The sequence below is a fragment of the Oncorhynchus masou genome, chromosome 24 (genome assembly GCF_036934945.1).
Source record: "Oncorhynchus masou masou isolate Uvic2021 chromosome 24, UVic_Omas_1.1, whole genome shotgun sequence".
Classification (NCBI taxonomy): domain Eukaryota; kingdom Metazoa; phylum Chordata; class Actinopteri; order Salmoniformes; family Salmonidae; genus Oncorhynchus; species Oncorhynchus masou.
The window spans coordinates 62,679,852-62,705,551 of record NC_088235.1 but is presented as its reverse complement, the minus strand read 5'-3'; the positions used below and the strand labels follow the sequence as shown (position 1 = coordinate 62,705,551).

The window sequence follows — 25,700 nt, the reverse complement described above, 5'->3', positions numbered from 1 at the left end:
CCAAAAATTATTTTTGTGGACAAAAATAGCTCCGTTAGTTCTTCACGTTTGGCAGAGAAAACTTCCGGAAATTGCGGTCAGAAAAATATTCCAAATTAGCTCCATAATATCGACAGAAACATGGCAAACGTTGTTTATAATCAATCCTCAAGGTGTTTTTCAAATATCTATTCGATAATATATCAACCGGGACAGAGCTTTTTTCAGTAAGACCGGGTGGAAAAATGGCTACCTCTGTCTTTTGCTCGAGAAATACACAAAGAGCCATCAGGTGGACACTGACCCAATGTTGTCGCGCAGGCTCTTTTTTCAAAATAAAAGCCTGAAACTATGTCTTGTGATACTAGACACATTAAGGAAGCCATAGAAAAAGGAATCTCGTTGATATCCCATTCACTGCTCAATAGGGAAGCATAGGAAGGGACTCTTATTTAGAAACCACTGCGTTCCTGATTGGATTTTTCTCATTCTTTTGCCTGCAATATCAGTTCTGTTATACTCACAGACAATATCAGTTGTGGAAACTTTAAGGTGATTTCTATCCTAAGCTGTCAATTATATGCATATTTTATTTTCTGGTCTTGAAAATAGCCCGTTTACTTTGGGAACATTATTTTTCCAAAAATAAAAAAATGACCTCTAGATTCAACAAGTTAACCTCACGGTTCGACTAGGAACTGTTTAGCAGGAAGACAGGTTCAGGTCGTGCTGAGGAGAGCTTCAGGAGCACAGTGACTCTTTTCAAGGAAGAGAGCGCGAATGACTAGTCGGCGGGCAAGTGATGCCCTATTCACTACTCGACCTGTCTCCGACAGACACTATGTGATTGGTTTCTAACATTGTGGATCACTGCTCTTAATCCCATAAGTGATACATCGAAATAAGTATTTGAAATATAACTCTTTTTGGTTCCAGGTAGAACCTTTTCACCAAAGGGTTCTTAAGCGTTTTTTGTTGGGTGAAAATGTTGTCCTAGTAGGGATAGCAGAAGAACCCATTAGGGTGTAGATGCAGTACACAAATAGCCTTTTAGAGTGTCTCCAATGTATGTACAGGGCTGGCTCTCTGCTTGCATCGCTCACTATGGTAACAGAAATCAATAGATCTTTTGAAGTGAGAAAAAGGGCACATCTAATACTGATATGGAGCCATGGCTCTTAATGTGTGAGAGTGGGGCGGTCAGACTGTTCCATTGAAGGAGTAGATAAAAGCCCACATCATCACCATCAAAGCATACACAGACAAAGACAGCTCATTTGTTATTCTATTACACATGATAATGACCTGTCTGTCAAAGGTTGGAAATATATCATATTAATATTCAATAACAGTTTGGAGAACATAATGTTTCAATTACCCTAAAACCCCCAACTCCTTTCTTTCTATCCACCTCAAATCATGATCATACCATGATTTGCTTTAGCTATTAATGCTGTTTTGCTTGGTTTTTAAACAAATAATCTCGTAGACTTTTCATGAAATCCATGCACTTATCCAGTTTGACTGAAAGTGTAATTACTATATAATCATAAATATATAGTAATTTATTAAAAAATGTTATTTTATGCATGCTGACAATAAAACATAAGACTATAACATAACTCAAACGGAAGGAGTTGCAAGGCAGTGGTACATTCTCTATTATAGGTCATTACTCAATCCAATCAATTCAAATAAAGGCCGAGGCTGCGGATCTGAAGGTAACCGCCCCATTCCGCCTGTCCCACCCCCCGGGAAGCCTCTTCCCCAGAGTCGAGGATCCGAAATCACGTTCCACGCATCTGTTTCTATACCTCTACCTTATGCACTATTTTTATTTTTTATGGTCACCCTCCCTTCACACACTATTTTTTATGGTCACCCTCCCTTCACATTTCTCACTGTCAATCGTGAATAATAATTATTTAAGTTTCACCACTGAAACGTCCATGCAGCATCCACATGCCAACCATTTGATCTCAATCAGTGTCATGGGAATATGCATCGTCTTGAGTTATGTACAATGTTGTTTTGAAGTACAGTGTTGTTTTGAATTATGTACAGTGAGCGATGGTGTTAAACTGTAGCATTTTGTTTCAAACAAAGCACATATTTTGACTAGTTGCTCGTATGATGTTGAGTGTTGGCTGCTTGAGAAAAAATGCAACCACTCGCACAATGATCCCAAATTATTATAAGAAATTAAGTGGTGTTTTTGTCTTACATTATTGTTATATTGTTGTCTTACATTAATACTATGCTATTATAATTGATTCTGTTATGGAGAATATTATCCTTATGTGATTTTGCAGACATTGATTCAGCTTTAATATAACTTCTAAACAAATAACTAACTTGATTTGAATGAACTTTATTGGGTGTCTTGAAAAGTGCATTCATTACAATGTATTATTATTAAAAGGCCCCATTCTCCATTCATCACTGAAATTCGCTAGAGTAGCCTGTTTTCCGGGTAGCCGAAACAATTAGGACCCATTTCTCACGAATTAGGTCACTTCTTCAGTGACAGCAGTCTATCTGGGCTAAACTGTGGATCATTTTTTTCATTGCTTTGGCACAAATGCATTTAATGACTACATATTTCAAATTTCATGAATTATTTTCTCAGACACAACCACCAACAAAACTATATGCCAATTTGCACATGTTTACATACTCTTTTCAAAACAGTTAAACTTAAGTTCAAAACCTAACATAACACAAAATTGAATAAGACAGCAATCTGCTGTATTTCTACAGTAATACCGTATTGAAATATATTCCAAATCTAAAAAATGTAATACTACCAAAGCAAATAGACCAACCACGGCTGATTCCCATTGTAGCTGAAAACCTACCCAGGTGTTAGTCTTTCAATTTCATTACCATCTGAAAAAAAGGGGAAATATTCGGAATAATGCTGTACTGTAATGTAAACATGACCTAGCCAGAGATGGAGAAGTGGCTGACAGAGGAAGAAGAGTGGCTGGGAGAGGGAGAGGGAGAGGAGTACGTATCCGTGGTGGAAGAAGACAGAGAGGAAGATCAAGAGCTGTAGTCTCAGGTGATATTAGGGCTACTATAATTGATCATGTAATAAATCATGGTCTATCAATGAGAGAGGCTGGTCTGAAAGTGCAATCCAAATCTGTAACACTCAACAGTGGCATCTATTGTGAGAAATTTCCAGCAAAGCAACAGGTAAGATGTGCATTTTGCAAGGGCATCTGACTGAACTGCACATTACAGAAGTAAATTGAGCAAAGCCTCCAAACCCACTTGTGTGTAATTGTTTTTGCATTTAGGCTTAGGACCCAACGGTTACCTCCCATAGGTGGGAGAGGTAGGATTTTCACTGCTGTGCAGTAAACTGCAATCGTTGATATGGTCATCAGAAACAGTGGCATAAAACTCAGAGATTCGGGACAGAACTGGTTTTGAACAAAACCAAACAGGGCAGAGACATGTTTTTAGGTATAACGTAAACTACAATAATAGCCTAACTCATGTTGCCTTGTGTATTTATTTTAGAGAGTCGCAGAGATTGAAGCCAGGCAAACACCCCACATATTCATCTTTGTGGATGAGGCTGAAGTCAACTTGGCCAAAACACAGTGGCGTGGAAGGAATGTGATTGGGAAACGATTGCTGTTACACACACCGCTAATTGGGCCACCGAGTGTCTCATTTCATTCCTAGATGACCTCTATGGAAGGGTTGTGCCAGGTGAGAAAAGGGTTGCAGTGAGGCGAAATCGGCCAACGTTTGTAATTGTATGGGACAATGTGGCATTTCACCACTCCCGTGCAGTCACAGAATGGTATGCAGCCCATCCCAGGATGGTGTCACTTTTCCTCATGGAGGTGAAAGGTTTATGATCACCATCCACATGATCAAATGTCCCTCCTGGATGCAGTGAATGCCGGATGCCTGGACATATCTGCAGAAAATTGCCAGGGATGGACCAGGCATGCCAAAAGATTATTTCCTAGGTGTATTACCCAAGATTACATAAGATGTAATGTGGATGAGAACCTGTGGCCAAATGCAGAAGACAGGGCTGACTAGCATTGCTACTATATCTGTAGATGGTGTATATACAAATTTGTGTATTTTGGAATCCCTCAATGCCAAAGAATGACATAAAACATATTGAAGCATATTGTATCATGTATAATTAATTCCTGTAACATATACTACAATGCATTCTAAGCAGTAGAGAGGTTCCATTCTTGTTTTGTAAAGGAATTTGACAAAAGAAAACATTGTGTAATGCTACCTGTTTTTAGTGTTTTTTAGGTCATTGTTTAATGAATGACAAAGTTGGCTTGTTGGGTGACAACCTTTGCTAGTGTTATGGAAGAGTGTGTTGATTTGAGACATATGAAGTGTTTTGGTAGTTTTAGTGCATTTTGGAGGTGAAATTAACTTCACTAGGGTAGGGGGCACTATTTTCATCTCCGAATGAAAAGTGTGCCCAAAGTGAACTGCCTGCTACTCAGGTTCAGAAGCTAGGATATGCATATAATTGGAATTGGAATTGGTAGATTTGGATAGAAAACACTCTGACGTTTCCAGAACTGTTAGAATAATGTCTGTGAGTATAACAGAACTGATTTGGCAGGCAAAAACCTGAGAAAACCCATCCAGGATGTGGGATTTTTTTATATGTTTGTTGTTTTCTGACTGAAACCTACAGAGACCCAGAGATTTTTCATGAGCATGACCGAGAGCGCGCCTTTCTTGTTTACCTTTTATATTGACAACGTTATTGTCCGGTTGAAATATTATCGATTATTTAGGCTAAAAACAACCTGAGGATTGAAAAAAAACAACAACCTGAGGATTGATTATAAACATCGTTTACATGTTTCTTGAACTTTACAGATACTATTTGGATTTTTTGTGACTGCGTTTGAGCCTGTGGATTACTGAACAAAACGCGCAAACAAAACTGAGGTTTTTGGATATAAAGAGGGGCTTTATCGAAACAAAACAAACATTTATTGAGTAAATGAGAGTCTTGTGAGTGCAACCATATGAAGATCATCAAAGGTAAGTGATACATTGTATTGCTATTTCTGACTTGTGCAACTCCTCTACTTGGCTGGTAACTTTTTGTAATGATTTGTCTGCTGGGCGCTGGTCTTAGGTAATCGCATGGTATGCTTTTGCCGTAAAGCCTTTTTGAAATCTGACACCGTGGTTGGATTAACAAGAAGTTAATCTTTAAACCCATGTATAACACTTGTATGTTTTCAGAATTTTTATAATGAATATTTCTTTTTTTGAGTTTGGCGCTCTGCAATTTCCCTGGATGTTGACCAGGTGTGGCGCTACCGTCCCACGTCCCCTAGTGAGGTTAACTTCTGTGCCAAGCTGAAAGTTGGTTAGGAGAAAAGTGTGAAGAGTTTTGAAAAAGTAACCTAACTATTGAGAAATGGGACCTAGCGATTGTAAAAAAACAAAAAAAAAAAAAACAAACTGTAAAACAAACATGATTATGCGTTTTACTTTAGTCAGCTTGTTTTCTTGTATGTATAATAAGTACTTCTCATTTATGTCAAATGAATGTAATCAAACAACATTATGTACCTTTTTCATTACATACCATTTGGTAGAAAGTAGTACTAATTATGTTGTAATCTTTGAAGCATCAGACAGTATTCATTGTTGCCATATAATGTCTTCTAAAATGAGCTAAAATGAGAGTATAATATAAACACATTTACAATAAAGCACTATTCTAAACATTAAGACCATGGTATGCTATATGGTCAGTCATGACTCACAGCTGGTCTATTCTATTTAAGCTCAATAGCTTTTCCTCCCAGTTTACCCACCTGTGTTTTCAGCTCCAGGCACGGTGACTCACTGTGCTGTCCCAGGGTTACAGCATATTCCACCACATCATGACTAAAACAGTCTTCTCCATAGAAGGCCAGGCCCCAGGCTGGGCTGAGGTGGTGGCTAGACTCCTCTGCTCTGGAGCAGGGAGAGAGGAGACGCTCAAACACCAGTGATTCTGTGTCCTCCATGTCCTTAGAGCAGCTCATCTGGCCTAGGTGGCCCACCCTCAGTGGCTCGTCCATCCCACACAGAGAGTCAGCTTCAGGGGGGCTTTCATCATTGACCCCCACTGGATGCTCGGCACTCTTCATGGCCCCCTTACCCAAACACTCGGCAGCTCTCAATCCTGGACCAGGAAACAGGCAGATCAAGAAGAGAGAGAGAAAAAGGGATGGGTCAGGCAGTGTGCGTGTGTGTGTGTGTGTGTGCGCGCGGGCAGAGATTTTGAGAGGTGAAATTCTCTCATGGCTAAAGTTTTCTTTCGTTAAAAGGCTCTTTTAAATTTGTTTGTTGGCAAGAGGTTAAATGTTAATCTTGCTATATTATTAGATTCTGCATCACAGGCGTACTCCACCTACCAATGTGAGCAGCCTAATTTTGCTCTGATTAATCATCTAAAACATATCGTATTTTGTGTGAAACTGAAGAGTTATGTTTGTGTGTATGTGAGTGTGCAGTGCTTGCTACCATGTATTGGTGTGTGTAGATGGAGAGGAAGTAACTGTTTCCACAACAACCCTCTCCAGCTGAGGAGATCATTGTGACATCGCAACATGATTTGGGCTGTCTTGAATAAACTGTGCTCTTAACAATTTAATCCAACAGCCAGTCATTCCTCTAACAACTTTATCCAACTGCCATTCAAAGTTGGATTTGTCACAACATCTCGCTACAGTAGGCCTATACAACTTAATCTAACTACGTCATCTCACAGACGTTTATCATGATAATGGTAAAAGTGATGACAGTTGTGAAGTAATGCTAACAGCCCAGCTAGCACATAACGTTCTGACAACAATATGTTTCTTAGAGCTTGGTAAGAACGTGATTGTCCTATGGTTATTTTGCATGCAACCTTCAAACAATATTCTGGGAATGCTGCAGGATACCCAGCTAGCACATAAGGTTCTGAGAACCATATGTTTCTTAGGTGGGAATTTCAGTACTTCAGCATAACGTTTCCTACAGGTTTACTCATCGTTCTATTTGAAGTAATGATCTCAAATTCTTACGAAAACATTAAGAAACAACGTACTTCTGTGGGAATTTCAGTACTTCAGCGTAACGTTTTTTGCAGGTTTCGTCAGGGTTCTATTGAAAGTCATGTTCTCTGAACATTAAGAAAACTTTCCATAAAAACCACAAGAAAACATTAGTAACGTTCAAATAACCTTCTAAGAACGTTATTTAAAAACATACATTTCGTTCTCAGCATCAACAAAACTCTCTCTATTGTTAAAGGAAAAATCCACCTAAAACCAATCATTCCTATAATTTACAGTATTGCATAACACTAACATGTGGGAACAATATGATTTTTTAACACATTTTTCCTTTTTGCGTTATAATAAGGTTGGTGGCAAAATGTGAAAATCATTATTGAAATCTTTTGCAGCTCAAGTTGACTACAAAAGGAAGCTAGCTACCAAACATAGCTACACACAGTAATACCAAGGTCAATATCAGTATGTGTATGTAAGAAGGGCTTTATAAATGCATTTGATTGATTGATATTCTCGTCCGTCCTTTAAAAAACATTGTTTTACCAGTCAAGAAACGTATGGCTTTGTTCCCAGAACCAATGGGAAACCACAAAGGTAAGTTGCCACAAATTCCAAGGAACCAAATGTGCTTGCTGGGAGTGATGACAGCTGTGAAGTAAGGTAACAGTGATGCAAGTTGTGAAGTTAATATATTTTCTTTCCTACCTGTGCAGCCATTATGTTGAACTTCCTCTGATACGGCATCTCTATGTTCAGGTCTAGTCTTTGTTACTCTGTATGTAGACAGGGGTCTCTGGTCTCTCTGACATTTCTCCCATGCGTCTGAAGCTACAGGTCCACTGTGGTGCAGGTTGCCATTCAGGTCGACATGACCATGCCGGGGTGCGTCCCTCTCCTCCCCTCTCCAGCCAGCAGCACTCAGAGGTGAGATGGATGCCCTTTGCCAAGGCTTTGGTGGTGACTCTTCATTAGAGCCTCTGCATGTGGCACATCAAGCAGCCAGATAGAGAAAGAGAGGGATACAGAGATCACAACACAACAGTCAGCCAGTCACAGCTAGCCACAACCATCACAGCCACACACAGACAACTAGACAGACACATAACAAACACAGACAAAAGCACAAAGAACTCAGAAAACTTAGGCAACTTTCTTTGACAAAACACACTAATTCAATAAAACAGAAGGCAGACTACAAGAGCTCAGACTGAAAAGTCATTGAAGCATCACAGACAGTAATTAGACACAACATAAACAATTCAGACAAAATAGTGAGAATAACAACTCAGTCAATATGAAAACAAAGACAAATAATTATATTATGAGAAATCTAGACATACAATTGAGACTAGCACACTCCTCACAGGCATAATCAAAATAGTTAATTAGGCCAACACATATGAATGAATCAAAACAAACCAATCAATAATTAGCTATCAAAACAAACAAATCAATCCTTATTGTCTCGTTTAGCAGCTTCCTGACAACCTAGGTTGAGTTGTCCAAAATGGTTTGTATCCAAAGCAATGTTCCAGCAGCATCAGGACTTCGCCAATGAGCTACCCTAGTGGTGACAGTCTTCTCCAGCTTACAGTCTAGAAGTCCCACTCAGAGGCGAGTGTCTGTCTATTCGTCTGTCTGTCTGTCTGTCTCATTACCACAGAAGATTAAAGGTTCTTTCAACACACTGCCCCATGTGTTAAAAGCATGGCAACCATGGGACAAGCTGCACATCTCCTCAACACACTCTCATGTGCCCCTCCATCTGTCTTTGTCTGCAGATTAATTAACAAAAAGGGGCAAGTCCATATTTCACTTTTTCCTTCATTTAGGTACACTCCTCCAGGATCTTTAAGATTGTTTCAAAGACAAGGCAGGAAGAACCATAAGTAGGTCATCAATGGTGCCAAGCCAATATTCTTGAGACAAACAAAAAACACGAGATGAGCTATTACCATAGGGACCTTTCCTGCTGGAAAAAAAAGGAGCAACCGGAAGTGTGTCTGAAGTGAATCTTCTGTGAATGCTGATTATGAGTGGAGTGTCTGTGTGTGTGTCTGTGTCTGTGTGTGTGTGTGTGTGTAAGGGGAGGAGGGGTGGTATAATCTAAATGGTTTATTGTTGTTGAGGTCTCACATGAGAGAAATTAAAATTCTAAACCAAAACACTGCCAATTTTGCGCTTCTCCCCTGCTCATAGAGACAAACTAAGCTTGTTGACTGGATAAGCTTGTTGACAGAGAATACTTTTGAGGAGAGAAAAAAATCCTTCTGATACTATTGACAGTCAGCTAAAGACAGTTTTATAACACAGGTACTATTGCTTGTTTAACCAAGAGTGTAACTGTAAACTGTTACTAGAGATAAAGTGTTGTCCGAAAGAACAATCAGTGGTTGCTAATGCTTTCTGTCTATATAAATGAAAGTGTGACTTTCTTTTTTCACTTGTATCGTTTACCTTGTTAGGCTTCTGTTATTGAGAGAAGACCTGTGCTTGTATCACCAATAAAACAGGGAAACATTGACACACTCACAGAGAGAATTGGCTGTAGTTGACCACACAGTGAAGCACTCCCAATAAGTACTCATCCCAGGAAAGGTCACAGAACTTCTCTTTCACAACATTGCAGAACGTCTGGTACTGTAGGTCCTTCAGAGACAGGATATACTCCCCTTTGAACAACACATAAACATGAGAGACAGAAAGCCTGTCATACAAGTTCACAGCAGTGATCATACATTTAATGGCACAACTGTAGTATCTCTCTACAAACCAATTAACCAAACCAAATCCACCAGGGGGAAAAACAGAGATACTAGCTTGATGCCATATCTGTTTGTTCTGTCTTACCAACTGGCGTGACAAGAACGGTAGGAATTGGCAAAACAGCCTAAGCAGATCTGGGACCATAGGCTAAATGTGATGTTTGAGAGAGTGAATATTCATCTCTATGTTACTTACCCATTGCTAGATCCTCCAAACCATTCTCCAGATAGCCATCAATGGCAAACTCTGCCCTGAGCAGGCCAATAACTTCCTGTAGGGAAGGGTGCATCAGATGGAAGTCTCCCTGAGGAGGTCCATGGGACTCTGATAGGGCTTCATCCTCACGTTCTCCTGTCCTTGGACCTTCCTCTCCATTATGGGGTTGGGACATTGACACCATGGAGTCCAAGGGTTTGCTGCAAGTGCTTCCATTAAGGCAAGACAGCAGGGGTTCAGCTCCCTGACCAGGCGTCAGATGGTCTCTAGGGACCCCAGGATGTGTAGGTTGACCCTGGAAGAAGCTGGAGCTTGAGGTCAGGGGCAGATTGAGCTCCAGTCCATGGAGGGACTCAGCGACTGTTATCTGCACCGGCACCAGGGTTAGGTCCCCTGTTAGTGGGTCATGGCGCAAGAGGAAGTTGTTGAAAACACCACCACCAGTCAGATGAGAGCAGGATGACAATTGGCAAGAGGAAGACAAAGACAATTGGGTGGTCAGTTCGGGGGAGGCGGGAAGTGGAGAGTTGACCAATGTCCTGCTGCTGGAGGCAGTGGAGGAGGAGTGATGTGTGACCACATTCTTTTGATTTACAGGGCTGTCCTGTCCGCTGTCCTGTAGGTCTCTATCTGACTGAGGTAGGGGTAGGTCTTCAAGGTGTAAGGGTGTTTCTGGGTGCTTGGCCTCTTGCACAGGCTGGATCTCACTGCCTTTAGTCCTGCAACACAACGTGTGATAATTAAAAATGCATTCTTGAAATCGGTGAACAAATGGAATGACATTTCAATAATCAATAAATAAACTATGGTTGGATCCACCTTTCAAAAACATCAATGGTGCTTTAAATAATGCCATGACTGGTACCTTATCTCCATAGAAAGGAAGCAAATTACTTACCCCTCAATGTCTGAAACAGACAGGGGAGTTTCTTCCTCAGTGTCCCCCTCCCTGGTCAGGACGATGGGGGTGAAGTGTGTGGCAGGGGAGGTGAAGGCCTCTGGAAGCTGGGGGGCTCCACTGATTGGATAGCTATGGGGAACAGGGCCAGGTACAGGAGCCAATCGGCTCTCAGTAGCCATGGGCACAAACCCTACACACAGTTACAACAATCACAGTTAAAACATCAATACAATTTGATCACAAATCTGTATGTAGATGTACTGATAGTAAGGTCAACAAAATCGCTTGAGCATAATGTCTGAAAAGATTAATGAATCATACCACTCATGATATGTGTTGATTCCTGACTTGAGCTTCCTGTACTGTCCAATCCATTCTGATCCTCTGCATCAATGTCCTTTGTGAGTGGCTGAAAGGTAAGGAAGGGAGTTATCCTCAACAGACAAGAATGGAATAGCAATGTGTCCTCCCTTTCACTTTCAATGGGCAGTATGTGTCTCACTACCCCTTTCAAACAGTAGCTACAGTCCCAGCTAGCACATTGTGTTCCTTGGAAGTTGTGGGAACGCACATGATTGGTTTCCCATTGGTTCTGGGAACGAAGCTATAAGTTTCCTGACAGGTAAAATGTTTCCTGACCAGTCTCAACGTGAACAGTGAAGCGACGACTCCGGGATGCTGGCCTTCTAGGCAGACTTCCTCTGTCCAGTGTCTGTTCTTTTTCCCATCTCAATATTTTATTTTCATTGGCCAGTCTGAGATATCTATTTTTCCTTGCAACTCTGCCTAGAAGGCCAGCATCCCGGAGTCGCCTCTCCACTGTTGAAGTTGAGACCGGTGTTTTGAGGGTACTATTTAATGAAGCTGCCAGTTGAGGACTTGTGAGGCATCGGTTTCTCAAAGTAGACACTCTAATGTACTTGTCCTCTTGCTCAATTGTGCACTGCGGCATCCCACTCCTCTTTCTATTCTGGTTAGAGGTGGTTTGCGCTGTTCTGTGAAGGGAGTAGTACACGGCATTGTATGAGATCTTCAGTTTCTTGGCAATTTATCACATGGAATAGCCTTCATTTCTCAGAACAAGAATACACTGACGAGTTTCAGAAGAAAGTGCTTTGTTTCTGGCCATTTTGAGGCTGTAATTGAACCCACAAATGCTGACGCTCCAGATAATTAATAAGTCTAAAGAAGAACAACAGTTTTCATCTGTGCTAACATAATTGCAAAAGGGTTTTCTAACGATCAACTAGCCTTTTAAAATGATAAACTTGGAGTAGCTAACACAACGTGCCATTGGAACACAGGCGTGATGGTTGCTGATAATGGGCCTCTGTATGCCTACGTAGATATTCCATTTAAAAAATCTGCCTTTCCAGCTACAATAGTCATTTACAACATTAACAATGTCTACGCTGTATTTCTGATCAATTTGGTGTTATTTTAACCAGCAACATTTTTGCTTTTGTTTCAAAAATAAGGACATTTCTAAGTGACCCCAGACTTTTGAACGGTAGTGTACATACGGTCACTGTGGGGACGACATCATCAATGCACTTATTGATTAAGCCAATGAATGATGTGGTGTACTCCTCAAAGCCATTGGAGGAATCCCAGAACATATTCCATGTCTATGCTAGCAAAACAATCCTGTAGCTTAGCATCTGCTTCATCTGGCCACTTTTTTAATGATGTAGTCACGGGTGCTTCCTGCTTTAACCTGTTGAGTGTAGGGGGCAGTATTTTGATGTTTGGATGAAAAACTTACCCAAATAAAACTGCCTATTTCTCAGGCCCAGAATCTAGAATATGCATATAATTGTCAGATTAGGATAGGAAACACTCTAAAGTTTCCAAAATTGTCAAAATATTGTCTGTGAGTATAACAGAACTGATATTGCAGGCAAAAACCTGAGGAAAATCCATCCCGGAGGTGCTGTTTTTCCTGAAAGCTCCATTTAACCTCTTGAAGCTAGGGGGCACTATTTTTATGTTTGGAAAACCTACACACTCGGTTGATATATTATGTCGGTTGACATAATGTCGGTTGACATTATGAAGACTATTTGGAATTTCCGTCTGCGTTGTCGTGACCACTCTTTCCTGTGGATTTCTGAACATAACGCGACAAACAAACTGAGGTATATTGGGTATAAAAATCATCTTCATGGAACAAAAGGAACATTTGTTGTGTAACTGAGAGTCTCGTGAGTGAAAACATCCGAAGATCATCAAAGGTAAACGGTTAACTTGATTGCTTTTCTGATTTTCGTGACCAAGCTTCCTGATGCTAAGTGTATATAATGCTATGCTAGGCTATTGATAAATTTACACAAACGCTTGGATTGCTTTCGCTGTAAAGCATAATTTCAAAATCTGAGACAACAGGTGGATTAACAAAAAGCTAAGCTGTGTTTTGCAATATGGCACTTGTGATTTCATGAATATGAATATTTTTTAGTCATATTATTTGACCGTTGCACTATGCTATTCAGCGGTTGCTGACAAAAATGATCCCGCGACAGGGATGGGTAGCGTCAAGAAGTTAAAGGGATATCAACCAGATTCCTTTTCCTATGGCTTCCACGTGTTGTGAATAGTCTTTAGACATAGTCTCAGGCTTTTATTTTGAAAAATGAGCGAGAAAGATCACGTCACTGGATGGCTGGGTGCCAGCAGCATTTTGCATGCGCAACAGAGTGGAGCAGATATTATTGATTATATATTGTAAAAACAACCTGAGGATTGATTATAAAAAACGTTTGACATGTTTCTACGAACTTTACGGATACTATTTGGAATTTTCGACTGCCCGGTCGTGACCGCTCAAGCCTGTGAATTTCTGAACATAACGCGCCAACCAAATGGAGGTATTTTGGATCTAAAAATAATCTTTATAGAACAAAAGGAACATTTATTGTGTAACTGGGAATCTCGTGAGTGCAAACATCTGAAGATCATCAAAGGTAAGTGATTCATTTTATTGCTTTTCTGACTTTCGTGACCAATCTACTTGGCAGCAAGCTGTTTGTAATGTTTTATCTGCTGAGAGAGATGTCCTTACATAAACGCTTGGTATGCTTTCCTTGAAATCTGACACGCCAGGTGGATTAACAACAAGCTAAGCTGTGTTTTGCTATATTGCAGTTGTGATTTCATGAAAATGTGATATTTTTAGTAATTTAATTTGAATTGTGCAATTCAGAGGATGTTGATGAAAATTAACATTTGCATGCATTAACCTGTTGATGCTCTGAATTTGGCTATTTCATTTTTGGATGAAAAACGTTCCCGTTTTAAACAAGATATTTTGTCAGAAAATGTATGCATATAATTGATAGCTTTCGAAAGAAAACACTCTGATCCAGAACTACCAAGATATTTTCTGTCGTGCCCTAGAACGTGATGCAAAACCAAGATGAGACGGCATCCAGGAAATGAGCAGGATTTTGGAGGCTCTGTTTTCCATTGTCTCCTTATATGGCTGTGAATGCGAGAGGAATGAGCCTTTTTGTTTGCTTGTCTGCAAGACGTATTTGGAATCATTGGATGATTGACCATAAGACAATGTCCTGCGCAAATTGGTGCGCAAAAGTCACCTGCCAGTATTTTTCCATGGGATACAGAGAGGAAAGCAGCATATCAATGAATTTGAAAAAAAATGGATTGATTCCAAACAACGCGCCATGTTTTGCTATATTATGTAGAAAATTTTACGTTGTAGGTGACTGAATTTTCGGTTCGTTTCGGTCTGTAGAAAACAGAACGATGTCTCCTACACACAGACGCTTTCAGGAAAAACTGCGCATTTGGTATGTAACTGTCTCCTCATTGAAAACATCAGAAGCTCTTCAAAGGTAAATGAGTTTTTTTTAGTCACGATCCCGGATCCGGGATGGGGAGTTTCAAGAAGTTAAGAAGTCAATTTTTGCTTGTAAGCAGGAATCAGGACGATATAATTATGGTCAGATTTGCCAAATGGAGCGCGAGGGAGATGTTTGTACCGGTCTCTGTGTGTGGAGTAAAGGTGGTCTAGAGTTTTTTTTACCTCTGGTTGCACATTTTACATGCTGATAGAAATTTGGTAAAACAGATTTAAGTTTCCCTGCATTAAATTCCCTGGCCACTAGGAGAGCCGCCTCTGGGAGAGTGTTTTCCTGTTTGCTTATTGCGGAATACAGCTCGTTGAGTGTGGTCTTTAGTGCCAGCATCGGTCTGTGGTGGTATGTAGACAGGTACGAAAAATACAGATAACTCTTTAGTTAGATAGTGTGGTCTACATCTTATCATAAGATACTCTACCTCAGGCGAGCAAAACCTCGAGACTTGCTTAGATATCGTGCACCAGCTGTTGTTTACAAATATACTTAGTCCGCCCCCCCTTGTCTTACCAGACGTCGCTGTTCCATCCAGCCAGATGTATGTTGATAATGTCGTCGTTCAGCTATGACTCCGTGAAGCATAAGGTATCACAGTTTTTAATGTCCCGTTGGTAGTTTAATCTTCCTCGTATGTCATCGATTTTATTTTCCAATGATTGCATGTTAGCTCGTAGAATGGAAGGCAGTGAGGGTTTATTCAATCGCCTACAAATTCTCAGAAGGCAGCCTGACCACTGTCCTCTTTTTCTCTGTCTTCTCTTCACACTAATGAAGGGGATTTGGGCCTGTTCCCGGGAAAGCAGTATGTCCTTTGAATGTTAGTAATGTTTTCTTGTGGTTTTTATGGAAAGTTCTCTTAATGTTCTGAGAACATGGCTTTAAATGGAACCCTGAGGAAATCTGTAGAAAACATTATTCTGAAGTACTGAAATTCCCACAGAAGAATGTTGTTTGTTAACGTTCTCTAAACTATTTGAGACTTTCCCAGTGTCAAACCAGTTGGAGAACATTCCTAGAACATTACCAAAATGTTTTATTAAATGTAACCAGGTTTGAACTTTTAGGAAGCGTTCTGTTAAAAGTAAAAATAAAATAACATTATTTTGACAAGTTCCTTAAATGTGCTGAAAATGTTCCAAATCCAAGCAACTATCCTGCAACATTCCCTGAACGTTGTGGGAAGGTTGTATGCAAAATAACCATAGTACAACCACACTCTCACCATGCTCTAAGAAAAATTTGGTTCTCAGAACATTATGAGCATTGCTCCAAGATGGCATAGCAGTTCAGACGTCTTTTGTCCTCATCTTGTCGTGTCCCGTATATATATATATTTACAACTTTACAACTTTCTTCGCATACCTTTTTATATATATTTTCTTATTTTTCACAAACTCATCTTCAAAACACTCTCCTGCAACCCGCCTCACCAATTTATATTTAAAAAAAGAAAGTATTATTTACCTCAAATCTGTAATCCTCCATAGAAGCTAGCCAGAAGCTAACCAGAAGCTAGCCAGAAGCTAATCCAGAAGCTAATCAGAAGCTATTTAGCTTCTTTACTGGCTAATCATTAGTATTCAGCTAACCACGGTTTGTGGTCCTCAGCTATCCTTTAGTTCAAAATCTATCGCTAGTTTTGTATGGCGCGGCTCGGACCGGAACATACCAGACCTATTTTTCTCTCCATGTCCCCGGATTTCAACCGCTAACTCTGGACATTTAAACCTGGATCTCGCAGCTAGCTGCTATCCGTGTGACTATCGGCTTTCGTCGATTCAGGAGCAAACATCAATTATTCCGGAGCTAGCCAGCTGAAGAGTTTCATCAGTCACTCCTGGGCTACAATCACCTATCCGGACCTGTTTTACTGCCAACACGGAGCCCCACTGGGCCTTCACAACTGGACTACCGTCGTTATCTAACCGAGGGAGTTATCCGGTTGGCTACTCCGTCGCGACGTTACCTGGACGCCCATCTGCGGTCAGCTAATCGTTAGCTGTCTTATCGGCTGCTATCTGAATAGACCTATCGAACAATTTATTTTTTTATTTGATTCGATTTTTTCTTGGGCCTCTATAACTATATCTATTGTTTTCTTTTGTGAAATGGATTCATCCCCTCTACCACACGGAACCCCACTAATCCTACAGACGGAAATGCACAAGGTGGATAATAACAGACCTCCATCCTATGCTAGCTTGCTACCGATGGCCCGGCAAGCTGTCTAAATTGCCGTGACCCCAATCAACCTCACTACTCACTGGACCCTTTTGATCACTCAACTAAGCATGCCTCTCCTTAACGTCAGTATGTATTGTCCATTGCTGTTCTGGTTAGTGTTTATGGGCTTATTTCACTGTAGAGCCTCTAGTCCTGCTCACTATACCTTATCCAACCTATTAGTTCCACCACCCACGCATGCGATGACATCTTCTGGTTTCAATGATGTTTCTAGAGACAATATCTCTCTCATCATCACTCAATACCTAGGTTTACCTCCACTGTATTCACATCCTACCATACCATTGTCTGTACATTATACCTTGAAGCTATTTTATCGCCCCAGAAACCTCCTTTTACTCTCTGTTCCAGACATTCTAGACAACCAAATCTTATTGCTTTTAGCTGTACCCTTATCCTACTCCTCCTCTGTTCCTCTAGCGATGTAGAGGTGAATCCAGGCCCTGCAGTGCCTAGCTCCACTCCTATTCCCCAGGCGCTCTCTTTTGATGACTTCTGTAACCGCAATAGCCTTGGTTTCATGCATGTTATCATTAGAAGCCTCCTCCCTAAGTTTGTTTTATTCACTGCTTTAGCACACTCTGCCAACCCGGATGTTCTAGCTGTGTCTGAATCCTGGCTTAGGAAGAAAAATTCTGAAATTTTCATCCCAAACTACAACATTTTCAGACAAGATAGAACTGCCAAAGGGGGCAGTGTTGCAATCTACTGCAAAGATAGCCTGCAGAGTTCTGTCCTACTATCCAGGTCTGTACCCAAACAATTTGAACTTCTACTTTTAAAAATCCACCTCTCTAAAAACAAGTCTCTCACCGTTGCCGCCTGCTATAGACCACCCTCTGCCCCCAGCTGTGCTCTGGACACCATATGTGAACTGATTGCCCTCAATCTATCTTCAGAGCTCGTGCTGCTAGGCGACCTAAACTGGAACATGCTTAACACCCCAGCCATCCTACAATCTAAGCTTGATGCCCTCAATCTCACACAAATTATCAATGACTCTACCAGGTACCTCCCCAAAGCCTTAAACACAGGCACCCTCATAGATATCATCCTAACCAACTTGCCCTCTAAATACACCTCTGCTGTCTTCAACCAAGATCTCAGCGATCACTGCCTCATTGCCTGCATCCGTAATGGGTCAGCAGTCAAACGACCTTCACTCATCACTGTGAAACGCTCCCTGAAATACTTCAGCGAGCAGGCCTTTCTAATCGACCTGGCCGGGGTATCCTGGAAGGATATTGATCTCATCCCGTCAGTAGAGGATGCCTGGTTATTTTTATTTTTTTAAATGCCTTCCGAAGCATCTTAAATAAGCATGCCCCATTTAATAAATTTAGAACCAGGAACAGATATAGCCCTTGGTTCTCACCAGACCTGACTGCCCTTAACCAACACAAAAACATCCTATGGCGTTCTGCATTAGCATCGAACAGCCCCCGTGATACGCAGCTGTTCATGGATGCTAGAAACCATTATACACAGGCAGTTAGAAAAGCCAAGGCTAGCTTTTTCAAGCAGAAATTTGCTTCCTCCTGCAACACTAACTCAAAAAGTTTCTGGGACACTGTAAAGTCCATGGAGAATAAGAACACCTCCTCCCAGCTGTCCACTGCACTGAAGATAGGAAACACTGTCACCACTGATAAATCCACTATAATTGAGAATTTCAATAAGCATTTTTCTATGGTCAACAGCACTGCACCCCCCACAGCAACTCGCCCAAGCCTTCCCCATTTCTCCTTCTCCCAAATCCAGTCAGCTGATGTTCTGAAAGAGCTGCAAAATCTGGACCCCTACAAATCAGCCGGGTTAGACAATCTGGACCCTTTCTTTCTAAAATGATCTGCCGAAATTGTTGTCAACCCTATTACTAGCCTGTTCAACCTCTCTTTCGTGTCGTATGAGATTCCCAAAGTTTGGAAAGCAGCTGCGGTCATCCCCCTCTTCAAAGGGGGACACTCTTGACCCAAACTGCTACAGACCTATATCTATCCTACCCTTCCTTTCTAAGGTCTTCGAAAGCCAAGTCAACAAACAGATTACCGATCATTTTGAATCTCACCATACCTTCTCTGCTATGCAATCTGGTTTCAGAGCTGGTCATGGGTGCACCTCAGCCACGCTCAAGGTCCTAAACGATATCTTAACTGCCATCGATAAGAAACATTACTGTGCAGCCGTATTCATTGATCTGGCCAAGGCTTTCGACTCTGTCAATCACCACATCCTCATCGGCAGACTCGACAGCCTTGGTTTCTCAAATTATTGCCTCGCCTGGTTCAACAACTACTTCTCCGATAGAGTTCATTGTGTCAAATTGGAGGGCCTGTTGTCCGGGCCTCTGGCAGTCTCCACGGGGGTGCCACAGGGTTCAATTCTTGGGCCGACTCTCTTCTCTGTATACATCTTGCTGCAAGTGAGTCTCTGATCCACCTCTACGCAGACGACACCATTCTGTATACTTCTGGCCCTTCTTTGGACACTGTGTTAACAACCCTCCAGGCAAGCTTCGATGCCATACAACTCTCCTTCTATGGCCTCCAATTGCTCTTAAATACAAGTAAAACTAAATGCATGCACTTCAACGGATCGCTGCCTGCACCTGCCCGCCTGTCCAACATCACTACTCTGGACGGCTCTGACTTAGAATACGTGGACAACTACAAATACCTAAGTGTCTGGTTAGACTGTAAACTCTCCTTCCAGACCCACATCAAACATCTCCATCTCCAATCCTTCGGCAATGTCATTTACAAAATAGCCTCCAATACCCTACTCAACAAATTGGATGCAGTCTATCACAGTGCAATCCGTTTTGTCACCAAAGCCCCATATACTACCCACCATTGCGACCTGTACGCTCTCGTTGGCTGGCCCTCGCTTCATACTCGTCGCCAAACCCACTGGCTCCATGTCATCTACAAGACCCTGCCAGGTAAAGTCCCCCCTTATCTCAGCTCGCTGGTCACCATAGCATCACCCACCTGTAGCACACGCTCCAGCAGGTATATCACTCTGGTCACCCCCAAAACCAATTATTTCTTTGGCCACCTCTCCTTCCAGTTCTGTGCTGCCAATGACTGGAACGAACTACAAAAATCTTTGAAACTGGAAACACTTACAGTGGGGAGAACAAGTATTTGACACACTGCCAATTTTGCAGGTTTTCCTACTTACAAAGCTTGTAGAGGTCTGTAATGTTACTCATAGGTACACTTCAACTGTGAGAGACGGAATCTAAAACAAAAATCAAGAAAATCACATTGTATGATTTTTAAGTCATTAATTTGCATTTTATTGCATGACAGAAGTATTTGATCACCCACCAACCAGTAAGAATTCCGGCACTCGCAGACCTGTGAGTTTTTCTTTAAGAAGCCCTCCTGTTCTCCACCCATTACCTGTATTAACTGCACCTGTTTGAACTTGTTACCTGTATAAAAGACACCTGTCCACACACTCAATCAAACAGACTCCAACCTCTCCACAATGGCCAAGACCAGAGAGCTGCGTAAGGACATCAGGGTTAAAATTGTAGACCTGCACAAGGCTGGGATGGGCTACAGGACAATGGGCAAGCAGCTTGGTGAGAAGGCAACAACTGTTTAGCACAATTATTAGAAAATGGAAGAAGTTCAAGATGACGGTCAATCACCCTCGGTCTGGGGCTCCATGCAAGATGTCACCTCGTGGGACATCAATGATCATGGGGAAGGTGAGGGATCAGCCCAGAACTACATGGCAGGACCTGGTCAATGACCGAAGAGAGCTGGGACCACAGTCTCAAAGAAAACCATTAGCTACACACTACGCCGTCATGGATTCAAATCCTGCAGCGCACGCAAGGGGCCCTCCTCAAGCCAGCGCATGTCCAGGCCTGTCTGAAGTTTGCCAATGACCATCTGGATGATCCAGAGGAGGAATGGGAGAAGGTCATGTGGTCTGATGAGACAAAAATAGAGCTTTTTGTTCTAAACTCCACTCGCCGTGTTTGGAGGAAGAAGAAGGGTGAGTACAACCACAAGAACACCATCCCAACCGTGAAGCATGGAGGTGGAAACATCATTCTTTGGGGATGCTTTTCTGCAAAGGGGACAGGACGACTGCACCGTATTGAGGAGAGGATGGATGGGGCCATGTATCACGAGATCTTGGCCAACAACCTCCTTCCCTCAGTAAGAGCATTGAAGATGGGTCGTGGCTGGGTCTTCCAGCATGACAATAACCCGAAACACACACCCAGGGCAACTAAGGAGTGGCTCCGTAAGAAGCATCTCAAGGTCCTGGAGTGTCCTAGCCAGTCTCCAGACCTGAACCCAATAGCAAATCTTTGGAGGGAGCTGAAAGTCCGTATTGCCCAGCGACAGCCCCGAAACCTGAAGGATCTGGAGAAGGTTTATATGGAGGAGTGGGCCAAAATCCCTGCTGCAGTGTGTGCAAACCTGGTCAAGAACTACAGGAAACGTATGATCTCTGTAAGGTTTCTGTACCAAATATTAAGTTCTGCTTTTCTGATGTATCAAATACTTATGTCATGCAATAAAATTCAAATTAATTACTTAAAAATCATACAATGTGATTTTCTGGATTTTTGTTTTAGATTCCGTCTCTCACAGTTGAAGTGTACCTATGATAAAAATTACAGACCTCTACATGCTTTGTAAGTAGGAAAACCTGCAAAATCGGCAGTGTGTCAAATACTTGTTCTCCCCACTGTATCTCCCTCACTAGCTTTAAGCACCAACTGTCAGAGCAGCTCACAGATTACTGCACCTGTACATAGCCCACCTATAATTTAGCCCAAACAACTACCTCTTTCCCTACTGTATTTATTTCATTTAATTATTTATTTTGCTCCTTTTGTACCACATTATTTTTATTTCTACTTTGCACATTCTTCCACTGCAAATCTACCATTCCAGTGTTTTACTTGCTATATTGTATTTACTTTGCCACCTTGGCCTTTTTTTGCCTTTACCTCCCTTATCTCACCTCATTTGCTCACATCGTATATAGACTTGTTTATACTGTATTATTGACTGTATGTTTGTTTTACTCCATGTGTAACTCTGTGTCATTGTATGTGTCGAACTGCTTTGCTTTATCTTGGCCAGCTCGCAATTGTAAATGAGAACTTGTTCTCAACTTGCCTACCTGGTTAAATAAAGGTGAAATAGAAATACAAATAAATGTGCTATATGGGGTAGTACAATGGAGTGGTACCGGGTGAACTCTGTTGATCAGCTTCGTCCACACTGTCTCAGCGCTCTTTCCTTGGCATGATAGATAATCACGACAGCTCTGTAACAGCAGAAACATAATGAAACACATGAACATCTGTTTCCTCAGCACCCGAGCTACTTCATTCATTTGCTTATTTATTAATTCCTTTGTTCATCAAACTTGATTTAAAGTGCATTTAAAATCGAAACACACTTTACAGTAAAGACATTTTGCTAATTTGTTCATTCATTCAACTTTATTTCATTCACCAGGATAGTCCATTCAGTAACAATTGCCACTGCCTTCCTATAAATACTTTCATTTCAATGTGAGAATTGAATTATTAGTAGTTTCAGTACAATCACTTTTACAAATTAAAAGGTGAACAGTACAATATTTTGTCAGGATTGCTGTCCATTAAAATGCAAAGATGTTACATACATAAATAGTGTTACTAACACATTGATCAAAAGAAGAATAGATAGATGTGCTTTCAATAGAGTGGTTGACAGCTGAAACTATCAATACCTTTTTAGCTATGACAATGGAAGGTCTCTCAAAGGGCGTCTTCTTGGCCATCTCCAGCAGCAGCCTCTTCAACTTCCTGGGCATAGCCAGTTTTTGGTTGGCTGACAGATTGAACTTGGCAGTAGCCCATAGGATGGCAGCCACCCCATAGACACAGGCCTGAACATACATACAGATGAAACCCACTTAATCAGTATTCAGAAACATCTACTTGATGGAAATAAACATTTATTTTTTTTAAAGTCAGAAGTTGAGGCAAACCTTTTCAGTTATGATTCCATGCTCTTGGAATTCAGGCGCCAGATAAAATGCATCACAGGATCCTACAACAACATTCATGTTTAATTATTGAATGAAATAACATTTCAAATAAATATTTCCTCAGACACTTTGCGCAAGAGCACTTTTGAATATTTTAACTCAAAACAGTTTTAAATAAACAGAGACAAAGAATATATGGAAAGTGCTGAAGTAACTTTATCATTCCAGACAGAGACAATTGCTGACTACTGTGGATAAGCAAAAAGAGCCATACCTGTGTTTTTAGGTTTCAAGAAGAGAACTTCTCCCTCACAACCCACGTACACTGTGTCCAAGCATAAGTATGCTTTCAGAGAGGAAAATGAAGAAGAAAGAACAGTAGGCCTTAGAGGTTAATACATTTGTAAAATGTATGTCAAACTAAACAAAGTTTTGAATGATTTATTGCCACTGCCACTTTGATGTTTCTCATAATAATTTCATCAACAGAAAAGTGGTTTACAGAGACCAGACAAGGTGATGGATTGGATGCTTACTGCTTAGTAAATAATGTAATTGGTTTACACAGAGCATAGTATCAGTGGCTGGTAGACAGATGTGTCACTAACCTGGGTAGTTTATGTACGTCTGCAGTGTGGAGAGGCAGGTATGACACAGGGCCCATAGCTCATTAACAGACCATCTCTGCCCACTCCGTGTGAGTAGATCCCTCAGAGAGATCCACTATGTCACAATCAATCACAAACACTGTTAACATCTCCCTCCCTCCCAAAGGGCACACTACAGTAGAAAAATAAGTGCTGGTTTCCTTGACCCAGATTAAGCCTATTCCTGGATTAAAAACCATGCTCAATGGAAAATCACCACTGAAAGTTCTTTATAGTCCAGAAATAGGCTCAATCTGGGCTGGTAAAATCAGCCTGAAGAGTTGAAACAAGGCATTTTCTGAAACTAAGGCATTTTAAAACTATGTACAGTGTATTCGGAATGTATTCAGACCCCTTTACCTTTTCCACATTTTGTTACCTTACAGCCTATTCTAAAATATCCCTCATCAATCTACATACAATACCCCATAACGGCAAAGCAAAAGCAGGTTTATAGACATTTCTGCAAATGTATTATTTAAAAAAAACTTAAATACCACATTTACATAAGTATTCACACTCTTTACTCAGTACTTTGCTGAAGCACCTTTGGCAGCAATCACAGCCTCGAGCCTTCTTGGGTATGACACTAGAAGCCTGACACACCTGTATTTGGGGAGTTTCTCTCATTCTTATCTGTAGATCCTCTCAAACTCTGTCAGGTCGGATGGGGAGTATCGCTGCACAGCTATTTTCAGGTCTCTCCAGAGATGTTTAATCAGGTTCAAGATCAGGCTCTGGCTGGGCCACTCAAGGACATTCAGAGACTTGTCCCGAAGCTACTCCTGTGTTGTCTTGATTATGTGCTTAGGGTCATTGTCCTGTTGGAAGGTGAACCTTCCCCCCAGTCTGAGGTCCAGAGTGCTCTAGAGCAGGTTTTCAACAAGGATCTCTCTGTACTTTGCTCAGTTCATCTTTGCCTTGATCCTGGCTAGTTTCCCAGTCCCTGCTGCTGAAAAACATCCCCACAGCATGATGCTGCCACAACCATACTTCCCCGTAGGGATGGTGCCAGGTTTCCTATTTTGGCAAACTTCAAGTGGTCTGTCATGTGCCTTTTACGGAGGTGTGCTTCCGTCCACACGACCATAAAGGCCTGAATGGTGGAGTACTGCAGAGATGGTTGTCCTTCTAGAAGGTTTTCCCATCTCCACAGAGGAACTCTGGACCTCTGTCAGAGTGACCATCGAGATCTTGTTCACTTGCCTGACCAAGCCCCTTCTCACGATTGCTTAGTTACCCCAGATCTGTGCCTCACCACAATCCTGTCTCAGAGCTCTACGGACAATTCCTTCAACCTCATGGCTTGGTTTTTGCACTGACATGCACTGTCAACTGTGGGACCTTATATAGACAGGTGTGTGCCTTTCCAAATCATGTCCAATTAATTGAATTTACCACAGGTGGACTCCATTCAAGCTGTAGAAACATCTCAAGGATGATCAATGGAAACAGGGTGCACCTGAGCTCAATTTCGAGTCTCGAGGTGAAGGGTGTGAATGCCTATGTAAATAAGGTATTTATGTTTTTAATTTTTAATACATTTGCAAAGAACGTCTAGATTGATGAGGATAAAAAAATTAAATACATTTTAGAATGTAGGCAGCAACACAACAAAATGTGGAAATAGTCAAGGGGCCTGAATACTTTCTGAATGCACTGTTGTCACGCCCTGACCTCAGAGGGTCCCCAGTCCGGGGCCCGCGACGAGGGTCCCCAGTCCGGGGTCGGTGATGAGGGTTCCCGCACCAGAGGTGCCACCAAAGTGGGGTGAGTCAGTGGTGGAGCGGGATCTGCATCCCGCACCTGAGCCGCTACCGCGGGCGGATAGATGCCCACCCAGACCCTCCCCTATAGGTTCAGGTGTTGCGTATGGAGTCCGCACCTTTGAGGTGGGGTACTGTCACGCCCTGACCTTAGAGATCCTTTTTATGTCTCTATTTTTGGTTTGGTCAGGGTGTGATTTGGGGTGGGTATT

General features: G+C 41.6%; 1 protein-coding gene across 3 annotated transcripts in view; it reads right to left on the bottom strand.

Annotated features, from left to right (window-relative positions):
• LOC135512445 (kinase non-catalytic C-lobe domain-containing protein 1-like) overlaps window positions 1-25,700 on the bottom strand; it is an 81,390-nt gene that overhangs the window by 34,846 nt on the left and 20,844 nt on the right. For all 3 annotated transcript variants that reach the window (XM_064934475.1, XM_064934476.1, XM_064934474.1), the window contains exons 7-17: window positions 23,684-23,798; window positions 23,350-23,421; window positions 23,076-23,137; window positions 22,815-22,973; window positions 22,287-22,364; window positions 11,257-11,344; window positions 10,933-11,125; window positions 10,014-10,753; window positions 9,586-9,724; window positions 7,758-8,029; window positions 5,823-6,175 (exon numbers count right to left, since the gene is read on the bottom strand). In XM_064934475.1, coding sequence (XP_064790547.1) covers window positions 5,823-6,175; window positions 7,758-8,029; window positions 9,586-9,724; window positions 10,014-10,753; window positions 10,933-11,125; window positions 11,257-11,344; window positions 22,287-22,364; window positions 22,815-22,973; window positions 23,076-23,137; window positions 23,350-23,421; window positions 23,684-23,798 — 2,271 coding nt within the window. The remainder of the gene's footprint in view (window positions 1-5,822; window positions 6,176-7,757; window positions 8,030-9,585; window positions 9,725-10,013; window positions 10,754-10,932; window positions 11,126-11,256; window positions 11,345-22,286; window positions 22,365-22,814; window positions 22,974-23,075; window positions 23,138-23,349; window positions 23,422-23,683; window positions 23,799-25,700) is intronic.